This window comes from Mastomys coucha, unplaced genomic scaffold (genome assembly GCF_008632895.1).
Source record: "Mastomys coucha isolate ucsf_1 unplaced genomic scaffold, UCSF_Mcou_1 pScaffold22, whole genome shotgun sequence".
In the NCBI taxonomy this organism is placed as follows: domain Eukaryota; kingdom Metazoa; phylum Chordata; class Mammalia; order Rodentia; family Muridae; genus Mastomys; species Mastomys coucha.
In genome coordinates this window covers 58,580,916-58,594,349 of record NW_022196905.1, presented here as the reverse complement: position 1 = coordinate 58,594,349, position 13,434 = coordinate 58,580,916, and the positions used below count along the sequence as shown (strand labels likewise).

The 13,434-nt window shown below is 43.6% G+C and overlaps 1 protein-coding gene across 3 annotated transcripts in view; it reads left to right on the top strand.

Annotated features, from left to right (window-relative positions):
* Smim14 (small integral membrane protein 14) overlaps nucleotides 1–13,217 on the top strand; it is a 43,546-nt gene extending 30,329 nt beyond the window's left edge. For all 3 annotated transcript variants that reach the window (XM_031342424.1, XM_031342426.1, XM_031342425.1), the window contains exons 3-5: nucleotides 1,359–1,407; nucleotides 9,387–9,529; nucleotides 11,953–13,217. In XM_031342424.1, the coding sequence (XP_031198284.1) occupies nucleotides 1,359–1,407; nucleotides 9,387–9,529; nucleotides 11,953–11,985 (225 nt within the window). In that variant the 3' untranslated portion in view covers nucleotides 11,986–13,217. The remainder of the gene's footprint in view (nucleotides 1–1,358; nucleotides 1,408–9,386; nucleotides 9,530–11,952) is intronic.
* The last annotated feature ends 217 nt before the right edge of the window (nucleotides 13,218–13,434 follow it).

Sequence of the window (13,434 nt, the reverse complement as noted above, 5' to 3'; positions counted from 1 at the left end):
ACAAAAAAAAATTCAAAGAAGAGATATTTAAACATTTTAAAGTATGTGTTTGTATATATGTATGTATGTATACACATATGTGTATTATTTTTATATATAGTATATATATATATACTGTACACACAAAACATACATGTGGAAAGGTTGGTTGAGTCTATTCTATGACTTAAGAGTCTTTATAGACTTGTTTCCCCTTGGGATAATCTTGAGTGTTTAGATGTTTCCTTTTGGATTCTTTTTTATTTTTATTTTCATTTTTTATTTTGAAGATTTATTTATTTGAGTACACTGTAGCTGTCTTCAGACACACCAGAAGAGGGCAACAGATCCCGTTACAGACAGTTGTGAGCCACCACGTGGTTGCTGGGAAATAAACTCAACCTGTGGAAGAGCAGTCAGTGCTCTTAACCGCTGAGCCATCTCTCCAGCCCATCAGTCTGTTGGTTATTGCAGCCCTGCTTGGATGAGATTGTACTCCGTGTAGAACACGGTGATTATGGTGTTACTGGGTTGTTACTGCCTTTCCCTTGTGTCATCTGTGCTCATCCCTGATGCTCCCCTGGTAAGTAGGTAGTTATCTGTCCCCATGTTAATGGGTGAGAAGAACTGAGGCTTGAAGATGTCAGGTAACTTGCCTGCCAAAGCCTTGAAGCACTAGATTCCTGCCCAACCTGACAGCCTAAGGCGCTACTTGCCATTCCCTGGCGCCCTAAGGTGCCTAGCCAGCTCAGCAGTTGTTCTGCAGGTTTCTGTGCAGTCAGTTGCAGGAGTGAGCTACTGAATATGTAAGAGTGTGTCATTCATAATGAGACCAAATTGAAAAGTTACATGCTCTTGCCTTGGGGAGGTAGAGTCAAGGAGGATTGGAGTTTTATGGTCATCAGCTATAGAGTGAGTTTGAGGCTAGCATGGCCTACATGAGAACCCTTCACAAAAAAAATAAAGGGCCTAGAGAGATGGCTCAGCAGGTTAAGAGCATTGGCTGCCCTTCCAGAGGACCGGACCTGGGTTCAATTCCTAGTACACACATAGTAGCTTACAACCTCTATAATGCCATATCTCGGAGATCGAATGCCCAGTTCTGACCTCTGTTGGGCACCAGACATGTATATGGTGCATAGACAAACATGCAGGCAAAATACTCATATAAAATAAAATAAATATGTCTAAACTTTGCTTGTTTATTATTTTGTGCTAGGGACTACATGCAAGGCTGCATGCATGCTGAGCTAGGTCCAACGCTGTGTTCTGTCCATCCACCCTGCACATACCCACCCCACGCCCCACCCCCAATCCCAGTCTGGTTACTCCCGCCATGTTGGTGGCTCTGAGGTTAACTCTCCTTTCTGTTACTGCAGCTCCGGCAGTCCCAGTCCTACTGCACCGACACAGAATGCCTTCGGGAGTGTAAGTAGCAGTGGGCGGCAGGAGGGTGGGCCTGGGTCATGATGCAGGCAAAACTGTTTCACAAAGCCCTGGCTGGCCTTGAACCTCTGATGTACAACCTCCAGCTCCCAGGGTGCTAGGATGTTAAGCATGTATCATCATGCCTGATTAGTTTATTTTAAGCTAAGTGACTCTCCAGTGTATACTTGCTGCTTGATAGACTCAAAAGTGTTTTGTCTGCCTCAACTGCAGCTACAGGCTCCTCAAGGAAGAGTCGCTATAGTACATGCCTGAAATCCCACGTGGAAGGAAGGCTGAGGCAGGGGAATGGTGAACTCTAGGCTATCCTGTGCTATGTGTCAAGACCCCATGTTAAAAAAACAACACAACTCTTCCTTTACAACTTCTTAGTGGGAGACCAGTAGGGCGTAAAGGGGTTCTAGGCTTCCAGGGGTGGGAGAGGGTGGGAGGGAATGCATGGAAAGGAATTTATGAAGGAAATTTACAGAGTTTTCTATTGTAGATCTCTGTCTTCAGAAAATAATTTTTATTTCATCGTTAGACAGAAAAACCTGTTCATGGAAGTTTGCCTTTAATCTGCTACTTCTTTTTTTTTTTTTTTAAGATTTATTTATTTATTTTATGTATCTGAGTACACTAGCTATACAGATGGTTGTGAGCCTTCATGTGGTTGTTGGGAATTGAATTTAGGACTTCTGTTCACTCCAGTCAGCTATGCTCACTCAGTCCCTGCTCACTCTGGCCCAAAGATTGATTGATGGATTGATTGATTGATTGATTGAAGATTTATTTATTTATTTTATGTATATGAGTACACCATTGCTCTCTTCAGACACACCAGAGAGGGCATCAGACCCCATCACAGATGGTTGTGAGACACCATGTGGGTGCTGGAAATTGAACTCAGGACCTCTGGAAGAGAGAGAAGTCAGTGCTCTTAACCACTGAGCCATCTCTCCTGCCCAAGATTTATTTATTATTATAAACAAGTACACTGTAGCTGTCTTTAGACACACCAGAAGAGGGCATCAGATCTCATACGGGTAGTTGTGAGCCACCATGTGGTTGCTGTTATTTGAAGTCAGGACCTTCAGAGGAGCAGTCAGTGCTCTTACCTGGTGAGCCATCTCACCGCCCCCCTAATTTGCTATTTCTAAATTGCTTCCAGCTCAAAAAAATTTTTTTTAATTGAAAAGTATATTTTAGCCATCCTGAGGTCTCTTGCACACAAAGGCTTTGATTGCTGGATTATGTTTCTTCACTTATCAAGTGGTGCTGGTTTTCTAACCTTGGGTCCTGCTCATACTGGGCAAGTACTCCATGTCTGCCCTACATTTCCAGCCCCAAATTATACTTATTAATAGGTCACTTTATATTTAGCATCAGACACAAGTGTGTGTGTGCTCACTCGCTCTCTCCTTTTCTTTCTCTCTCTGTGTGTATGTGCTTGTGTGTGTGTATGCGTGTTTAGGCAGGTCCTCTCAGTCCTGCTATTTTAGCATATATAAAAGTCCCAGATTTGACCTCCAGCACCAAATAAACTGTATACATATACATATCTATATATACAAACCTATACATAGGAGGCAAAGGCTGAAAGGATCAGAAGTGCAGAGTCAGTCTCTGCTACTCAGTAAGTTAGAGGCCAGCCAGGTGTACATGAGATCTTGTCTCCAGAAAAATCATTTACGCGGACATTCACAGAACCGACTTCTGGAGAGGTATAAAACAATGTAAACATAAGCCAAAAGCATAAATGATAGAGAAATATTTATGTTCCTATCTGTAGACTCTATTTGAGCTTTGGCATCAGTCAATGAATATAGTTTGGGTTTTTAAGTTCTAAGTTTTGATTTGCTTGCACAGTTGCTGAAGGCACCAGTGGTTTTTCTCTTTGATAATTCTCTGCCACTTTATATTATTTATTTGGTTTTTTTGAAACTTAACTTTTGACTTCTTTGTTTTATTACTTGTCTTGAGACAATGTCTCTATAGCCATGGCTAGCCTGCAGCCCATTACATAAACCAGGATTGCCTTTGACTCATAGAGATCTGCCCTCTGCTCCTGCCTCTTGGGTGATAGCATTAAGTTGTACATTAGTATACACAGCTTTATTTATTACTTTGTGATATGTGTTCATGTGTGCAGGAGCACCTTTGTGCTGGTGCACATGCCATGTGTACACACATGAATATGGATGCCAGGTGTCCATCTCACACGTCCTTTCCCATAAGTCTTCCACCTTTTATTTTTTTAGAACAGGGTCTCTCAGTGGGCTCTGGGGCTCACTGAGTAGGCTCTGCTGCTTGGTCAGCTAGTAAGCCCCAGGGAGGGATTCATGTCTCTTTCCCCTGCACTGGGATTACCAAGTAGGCCCCAAGCCCAACTTGGGTTTTGATTGAACTCAAGGCCTCATGTTTGCATGACAAGCACTAATTGCTGGAACTCCCTGCCCAGCACAACCCTTGACATCATTTCCTATCTTTTCCTGTTTGTAGACAAATCCTTTGCTTATCAACTTAGAATCTGTAGCTATGCAGTCTTGCAGTTTTCTAACTCTCTAGCCATTCCCACCCCCATTCTAACTTTCCAATTACTGTCTTCAACTACTCTGTTTTCTTAGCTCCCCACCCCGCCCCCCACCCCTTGAGCTCATTCCCTGGAGCTATTCCTTCCCTACACTCCCTTGATGATGATCTCCAGTCTCATGACTCATGTGTGTGCTGGTGACTGTCTTCTGGACATGTCCACCGCGGTGTTTCATAGGCAGTTTCAAAATTACCATCTTCAGAATTGAGCTCCTAGTTGCTCTGTTATGGCTGCTTTTCTTCTTTTGTCTTTACTGTAAGTCTGTGGTAACTCTGTTCTGAAAATGACCCTTGGCTCTCAGGTCTGTCCATTCTATCTACCTTCAGAATGTAACCAAAACTGTGCTTGATAGCACCCCATTCTGCCTCCTTCTCTGTTCGCCATCTCATATCTAGGCTATTATAGTAGGTTCTGTTTGTTTGTTTGTTTGTTTGAGACAGGGCCTTAACTATGAACCTTGGCTGGTCAAGAACTCACTGTGTACAACAAGCTGACCTCAGATTCACAAAGATCTGCCTGCCTCAGTCTCCCAAGTGATGAGTGTCACCATGCCCATCCTTATATGTTCTTAACTCTCTCCCAGTGTATCTCCCTGTTCTGTTTTTCATAAGACAATTGGCTTGAACAAGTAAGAGCTTGCTTTTGGCTTCTTTTCATCTAAAACTTTTCTTTCTTTCTTTCTTTCTTTCTTTCTTTTTTTTTTTTTAGAGAGAGAGAGACAGCGCCAAAGTCACACAGCTGATCTCTCTCTCTTTTTTAAAGATCTATTTATTTATTTTATGTATATATATATGAGTACACCATAACTGTACAGATGGTTGTGAGCCTTCATGTGGTTGTGGGGAATTGAATTTTATGACCTCTGCTTACTCCAGTCAGCCCCGCTCTGGCCCAAAGATCTCTTTATTATCATAAGGAAGGATACTGTAGCTGACTTCAGACGCACCAGAAGAGGGCGTCAGAACTCATTACAGGTGGTTGTGAGCCACCATGTGGTTGCTGGGATTTGAACTCAGGACCTTTGGAAGAGCAGTCAGTGCTCTTACCCACTGAGCCATCTCTCCAGCCCCTCACCTAAAACTTTTCAAGGGTTTTATGTTTGAGGCATAATAGAAGGTCCTTGTTATTACCATGAGGCCTATGCTCCTGCTGTGACTGGCTACTTCTGCAACTGAGTCTCTCTGGTCTCCAAATCACACCTGGCTTCTGACTTCACTCCAGTTGCAGTAGCCATCAATAAACACGTCCCATTGGCTTCTGACTCAGATTGCTCACAGTTTCCTCTCACTCTACATTTGCTATTAAACAAATATTTGGTTATATTGAGGGGTGATAGCCAAACTCAGATCTTCAGACTTAGAGGCAGTGTCTTTAGCTGAGAAACCTTGTCCTGCTGAGTTTACTCTATCTGCATTTTGTGGACACTTTGACCTTCTCAGTGGTACCATCTTCTGTTGTCCAGTGCCTAGCAACTATGTATCTAGAGACTATTTTACTGGGGCATCTTATGTTAGTCTTGGTTCTAAGCTAGGTAGGTGAAGGCAGGAACACTTGGCGGCAGACCCTTCTATCTTGTAGATTCTCAGCATCAAGGCAGTGATCTGCTCCCTCCCTATTTCTGTGGCAGTTTTTCCTGTCTATATCTGAACCCTGCCATGCTTTAGCACCTCTCTCTAGCTCCTGCATTTTATAGTCACCATTGGACATGGTTTTCCCCTTACAGAAGGCAGCCCTCTGAAGAACACTTCTAGGTGTTTCGTAGAACTTCTTTAAAGACAGTTCAGAGGTTTGTCTGAGCATGAAGAGCATTTTAGGGCTTTGTAGAATATTTTTAAAAAGACTACTGTTTCTTTCTTATAGTGCTGCAGATCCACCCAAGTCCTCATGCACTTTAGCCTGTCTCTTTGGTCTCACTTTGTGTCTAGTGGTCTCACCGTGTGCCTAGGCTAGCTTCAAACTCACTATCTAGCTCAGGCTGGGTGTAAGCCTTATGGTCCTGCCTTGCCCACTGTGCCTGACCTCAGATCCGCTTGAATCTGCGTGTTTAATGCCTCAGCAGCATTCTTCCCACCTCCACCTGCTGCTGCTGCTGCAATCGTATCCTCTTTGCCTGCTGTTTTCCCTCTGGCCTCTGGAGGCTTACTGGGTCTCAAGCACCAAATTTACTTCCTAGAATAATTATTTTCTAAAGTTGAGCAAACCAGGAGTAAGCATCACAGGCCTGCCATCTCAGCATTCTAGGATTAGAGACAGAGTTGAAGCCAGCCATGACTACAGAGCCGTGCATTCGAGGCTGTGCCAGCCTGGATACACCAGCAAGGACCAGCAGGATGGCCCAGCAGATAAAGCTGCAATTTTGATGATCTGAGTTCAGGTTCCTGGGACTACCCCCACCACACCCTGTGGGAGAAGAGAACTAACTTTCTCAAGTTGTCCTCAGACCTCAACGTGTGCTTACGCACACATACACACACACTTTTAATTTTTTTTTAAGTATTACTGTTACATGCCTCTCCATGACCTCTATAGGCATTTCTCTCTTAACAGGATATTTAAGACTTTTCACAGCTCAGCCTTATTTCCTGCAGACCTCACATGCACCTATGGGTCTTGGGACTCACACACAGCAGACTCACCTCCAGCTGCTCTTATGTGGCACCTTGGTCTTGAGACCAACTGTATAATTAACAGGAGAGTAAATAAGCCTTAAAACTGATAGCTGACTTCCACAAATTATCTTTTTTATCTCCCCAGAGGGTGCCATGGCATGTTCCCCTTCTGTATCCCAAAAATAAATATGGGTATGGGGGTAGAGGGCTTGCCCAGTTGCTGAAAGTCATGGATGGGTTAGATCACCAGCACTCAAGAGAGGCAGGGGGTGAGGGGAGAGAACATATCAAGCCTTGGAGGTCAGGAAAGTCGTGTCTGTTTAGACTTTGAAGTGGAGGATGTTGCCTGCCTTCTCCCGCCCTTCCCTGTTTGCTGCATGCCATTCTGGGTAGTATATCATTCTGCTTTCCATGTCCTGCCCATCCCCTTCCCACTGCTCCCCTATGAGGTGATGGGATGTTTAACTTTTGCAGATAAAATAACCAAGATCAAATAGCCATGGGACAGTCCCTGCTCTTAGAAAGTTAATGGCTTAGGCAAGCCATTCCTTCAACTGAAAAATGCTGTGATATTTTGAAGAGTCAGCAGTACAGTAGCAGAAGCAATGGGATTGTTAGAGGAGAAAGGGAGGTAGAGAGTAAATGGGAGGTTGGTTCACCGCATGCTGGGCAAGCTGGAAGGTAGGAGGGATGTGGAAGGACTCCTTCCAGTACTCCCTGCCAGAGAAGTATTGAATTGGTGTTATATCATACTCATTTGGAAGGCTTAAAATAATAACAATAATAATAGCCTACAACCCTATGCTGCTCCTGAATCAGATGGTCTGATACAGGGCCTCAGAGTCTGTGGTGTAGGTCACACAGGTCTTCCTGATGTGCAGCCATGCAAGGGAAACATTGACTGGAGAAGAAGGAATGAGGTAACTAGGAAAGATAATGTTGGAGAAAGTGAAGATTAGAGAAGCAAGTCCAAGCCATCCCAGCAAAGGTTGGGCTGGCGTCCTCAGAGCTTGGTCAATAGGCTTAGTCACTGGGTGGGTCAGCAGAGATGTTTGTGTTTCTGGTGTTTTGGGGTATGACAGCACATACTTGTCTGGGAGTTACGGGAAGGAAAATCAGGAATGTAAGGCCAGCCTAGGCTACCCTGGAGACTTGAGGGTAATGGATAGACCCAGTGTAAGAAGAAAGTTCAAGTCAGATGGCTTAGCTGATAAAGGCACTTACCCACCCAGGCTTATGAGTTCAATCCGTGGAACTCACACAGTGATAAGAAGGAACCAGATCCTAAAAGTTATTCTGTGACCTTTACATGTGTTACTCCACAGAAATAAACGAGTAAATGTAATAAAAATATTAGATCCCCACAACATTTAGAGTAACAAAGGAAACAAGAGTTGTGTGCTGTAGGGGTTGGGTGTGACACAGTGGTATACCACCTATCTAGACTGGCAAGGTCCTGGGTTCAACATTCAGCATCTAAAGTACAGGAGAAAGAAACAGTGCTGGTAAAGCATATGGTTTGGTGACCCTTGCTCCATTGAGTTAGCTGTTGCTCAGAAAGTGACAGAGGTTAGACCTGAAACTGCATTCCCATCTGCCTCCTCTTGTACCAGCTAAGTACTTAAAATGACTGGGTTTCGGTTGCTAGCAGGTTGGCCTCAGTATGGCTGCTTGGAAGTGAGCCCTGGGCCCATGGAACCTGTTACAGTGTATCAGCTTAGTTTCAGCATCCTGTCTGGCTGGAAGGGAGCCCTGGGTCCATGGAATCTGTTACAGTGTATCAGCTTAGTTTCAGCATCCTATCTGGTTGGGAGTAAGCCCTGGGCCCATGAAACCTGTTACAGTGTATCAGCTTAGTTTCAGTATCCTGTCTGCGTAGCTTTTACTTTCCCTGATGTAGAAAACCCAAAGAGAGCTGTCATATTGACAAGCCATTTTTGCAATCTGCTGGATTTTCTTTAAATCTGGTCTATAATTTTAGTTTCTGAAAATTGAGCATTTGGTTTTTCTTTTTTTTTTTTTTTTAGAATTTTGATTGTTTTGGTTTTTATTATTTGGACATAGACTTAATATTTAGCCTTCACCGACCTGAAACTCTCCATGTAGATGAGGCTGCCCTAAGACTCAGAAATCTACCTGCCTATGTCCCAAGTCCTGGGATTAAAGGCATGTGCCACCATGCCTACTCTTGGGTATTCTTTAAAATTCTTGTAGATTTATTTACTTATGCTTTGCCTGTATGTATGTCAGTGATGCCTGTGGCGGTCAGAAGAGAGTGTTGGACCCCTGGAAATAGACTTACAGAGGGTTAGTAATAAGCCACTGTTGTGGGTGTTGAACTGAACCGGGATCGGCTCTCTGCGAGAGCAACAGGTGTTCTCAATCCAGAGTCATGTCTCCAGCCCTCCATTAGCTATTCTGGCTTCTTTAGAATATCTATGCATTTGTGGTTTCCAGAGTCCATGGTCCTTGCAAATCAGTACAAAACTGTTGATTGTGTGTAGTCCATGGGGTGTTGCAGTGAGAAGTATCCCTAACTGCTCCAAGCTCTCAGGACATGGGGCTGAACAAGGAGGGCCTCTGCGGTTAAGGGCGTGTCTTGTCACTTGAAAGAGGGACATTGAAATGTACTAGTTGACAGCTGTACTTAAATTATCAGTGGTTTTCTACTGTGATTTTAAAGCTGGTGCTTAAACATTGGAGTCAGTTTTTAGGTGTATCTTTTAGTGTTGCAGTCAGGATGCAGTTTTGCTACAGATGCTCTTTCTGTTTGTCTTTAGTGCCAGGACCCTCCAGTGACAGTGGCATCAGCATCACTGTGATCCTGATGGCCTGGATGGTGATCGCCGTGCTCCTCTTCCTACTGAGGCCTCCTAACCTGAGAGGCTCCAGCCTTCCTGGAAAGCCCTCCAGTCCTCACAGTGTAAGAGTTACTACTGATCCGTTGTGGGTGGTGGTGGAGTGTTTGCTTTGACTGAAATACAGAAATTATCAAGAGGAAGAAAGACTCAGTTCTTGGACTGAGTCCTTTCAGTGTAGTCATAATAAAATTTTCAGTCTCCATTTGTCTTCTGTGGATATGAACATTTTAAAAAATAACAAAAAACAGAGCTAGATGTGGTGCATAACTGCAATCCTCGAACTTGGGAGGGTGTGGCAGGAGGATTGCCACAAATTGTAGGCCACCTTGTACACAAAGTGAGATCTTGCTTCAGGGAGGGGATGGGTATCTACAAAATTATACAGCATCCAGAAAACAAAGTTGGGCTAGAGAGGTGGCTCAGCGGTTAAGAGCACTGACTGCTCCTCCAGAGGTCCTGGGTTTAACTCCTAGTACCCACATGGCAGCTCACAACTGTCTGTAGCTCCAGTTCTGGGGAACCTGACACCCTTCCACGGGCATACATGTAGGCAAAATAGGTACATAAAATAAAAATAGTTAAGACAAAAAGTTTTCAGGCTAGAAACGTGTAGTGGTAAGTATAGTAAAGCCTTTATGCCTGGCTTTACATGAGATGTTGCTGCACCCGTGAGTGGCATCCATCAACCGGGATGTAGCTTAGTTTGTAGACTGCTTGCCTAGCTCCTGCCCTGGCCCCCCAGCACCTCATAAACAGATATGGTAACACACACCTGTAATCCCAGCACCAGGGAGGTGGAGGTAGGACATCAAAAATTCAAGATCTTCCTTTGCTACATAGCAAGTTAGAGCCTAGCTTGCTTTCCTATGGGAAACCTTGTCTCAAAAAGACTTTTTTCTTCATGATGAAACCACATATTGGAACACCAAATTACTCTATTAATTCTGTTGTCCAGGCTTCATAGTATGCGGCTTTACATTGTTAATGTTAGACTTTATAAGCAATTCTTCATGTAAGAGGAAAGCAGGCATAACAGTGAGAATTGACCTGCACCGTGGAGCTTTTAGGAGGAGAGTGTATAACCATGCCCTGTGCTGAACTAGCTAAGACTGGCTTTATTGGCACACACAGGTTTTCATTTGTGGTTCAAGGCTAGCCTACTCTACACAGTGAGACTCCATCTGTCTTAGAAGAAAAGGAGAGAAAGCCTTAGTGTACTTTAGGCTTTTCTTGGAAAGGGGAATGTGCATAGGAAACTTGCAAACATAAAGTATTTCTCTCTTAGCCTTTCCCCCATGCCTTACTTTCTGTGTACACCTTTATTATTTTTGTGTCAGGGAGCAATCTCTCCAATGTTTAGAGAAAGAAATCCAACTTAATCTGACTTAGAAGCCATTACAAGTGACAGACTTTATTGGTCCTAGGAACAGTAGTCTTTGTGTCCTAAGCAAGGAACAGAAAAACCAAACCACAGTGGAAAGGCTGCTCACCTTACAGAACATGCCAGCTGAGTGAAAGCCTTCCTGGCATCCTAAAAGCTCCATTTCTTCCTCCCTCCCTTCCCTCCCATCCTTGAGATAAAGTCTCACTATATGACCTAGCTAGCCTTGAACTCATTTTGTAGCTCAAGCTAGCTTCAAACTCTTGGCCCTCCTCTCTCAGCCTGTATAGTTTGGCATCTTTTCTTTTAGCTCAGGGGCTTGCTGTTACAAGTTGCAAAAACCAGTATAGAGGTGATTAAGTAAGTGGATTTATTGGTTTACACACCACAAATTCAGTTAGGTTCAGTGCTGAGAAAGTTGAACAGTATGAAGTAGACTGTGCTTGTACACAACTGTCACCCCAGTACATAGGCTCCCTAGCAAATCCCAATGCCTCAGGGAAGAAGAAAGGTTAACAGTGCTATTGTAAACCCATACTCTGGGCTGAGGCTATATAGAGCTCAGTTGGTTGAGTATTTGGCCAAAGGTGCACAACCTCTGAGATAAATGAGACCCAGTCTAAATACATACATGCATGTATGTACATTAGTACATACCCGTTCTAAATACATACATATATGCATGCATGCATAGCCAGTTTCTTTCCTCTTACTACAGGCTTCATTGTAAGGCGGGCTTCCCTTGCAGTAGTAGTATGGTTGCCACAAGCACTGGCGTCACATTCTGGTAGACATTCCACAGTGAGAAACAGAAGTCTCTACTTGTGAATGTACTGCATTCAGCCAGTCACATGATCGGAAAGATTGACACTACCTCAAGGTGGCTAGGATAATCCCATTACTGTCGCAGCTTCCTTTCTATACCACAGGCAAGAAAGGGGCAAATCCTGCCAAGCCACCGTATTTACCTTATGTTCCCCTTGTAAAATCACGGAGACGGCGAGTATAGATTTAGTACAACCCAGGTGGGGACAGGTGCGATGCCCCTTCGCTACTGATGGGGATGTGTTAAAGTCACTTACCTGTTCTTTTTTTTAATGCCAGGGACAGGACCCGCCAGCCCCTCCCGTGGACTAACGTCCTAGTGAGGGAAGCAGCGATGGTTTAACACCCTGCCCGACCAAGCGACTGAAGACGACCAGGCATTAACTGTCTCCTTTTCCATCTGCAGTTTGGATGGTATTGTTTTCATGAGCTTCTAGAAATTTCACTTGCCAACTGCCTTTTGCTTCCTGTGTTGCCACAGTCCTTATTTTACAGTATACCTGAGTAAATGATTCTATTGAAAATTGAGGGCTTTATTGGTTGGCCTAAGCTTAAACATTCCACTTGTTCTCCCTGGAGCCCTGACCAGAACGTCTGTGGTGGTTTCTGGCCCAACTGAAGGAAAATCGAGATTTCTGCATTTAAGTATTTTAAGTGGTTTTGATAGATTTTAATTCTTTTCATAAGGTATTTATTTGGGGTTGTCTGGTATGAGTGACAGAGCCACTCTGTAGTTACTTTACTGTGGCAGTTGATCCTTGGGTGGCAGTTTTCTGTAGTCCTTGGGACAGAGAGCTTTAGAGCATTCTCCTTACACCCTCCAGCTGGCTTGATGGCTAGAATAGGGAAATCAAATTGGTTGTTTACTGATTTTTTTTAATTCCCATTAAAATTTTCTGATGTTAAGAATACTTTAAATAAACATGATTGATTAATATAGTGGTTGGTTTAGAATCCATTGCGTGTCATTGAAAGCCTCTGTATGCTAGCCGTACTTGGCTCATGATATTCATTTTTCAAGTGACTGCCTCTTAAGCAAGCTTCTCTTCCATTCTAACACTTCCCTGTTAAAATAAAATCATCTGTTTGTGGGGCTGACATTTTAGTACCCATGGCTTAATTTCATACCTTTTTTTTTTAATTTAAAAAAAAAAACGAGTCTTTCATTGCCCTTCTGACTTATGAGGAGAAAAGCCTTTAATCTGAGGACTTCTTGGTTTATTCCAAGGGAAAAGAGGAAAATGACAAATGAGAATCTTCTTGTCACCTCTCAACATAATTCTGCTTAGTAGTGGGATGCAGGTGCATCGGAGTTGGAAGGAGCATTGGTAACTGAGATTTCAAAATGTGTTTAACCAGTCAGAGGTTCAAAAGCAGTGACTACAGACTGCATTCAAACAGGCCTGCACATCTGGACGCTTTCCTCCTAGGGATTTTTTGGGGCCTGACAAAGGAAAGGCTGACCCTCCTTGGTCGGTCAGTCTAGCTGTCACTGATCAGAGCTGAGAAACTATTGATGTGAACTAAATAAACTTCTACTACACTGTACCACGGACCACCCTGTGACCCAATTGTGTGACATTCTGCTATTTTCCCCAATCAATGGTTATTAAGATGTGGCCCAAAAGCATTGTTAAGGGCATCTCTTTGTCCTGTATGGTAACCCTGGCTACTTGCACTCCTCCTGGCTCACTTGGCTTTGTGCTCAACACTTAAAAAATAATATAACCACCTCTTATAACTTGTTAACCACCATCTACT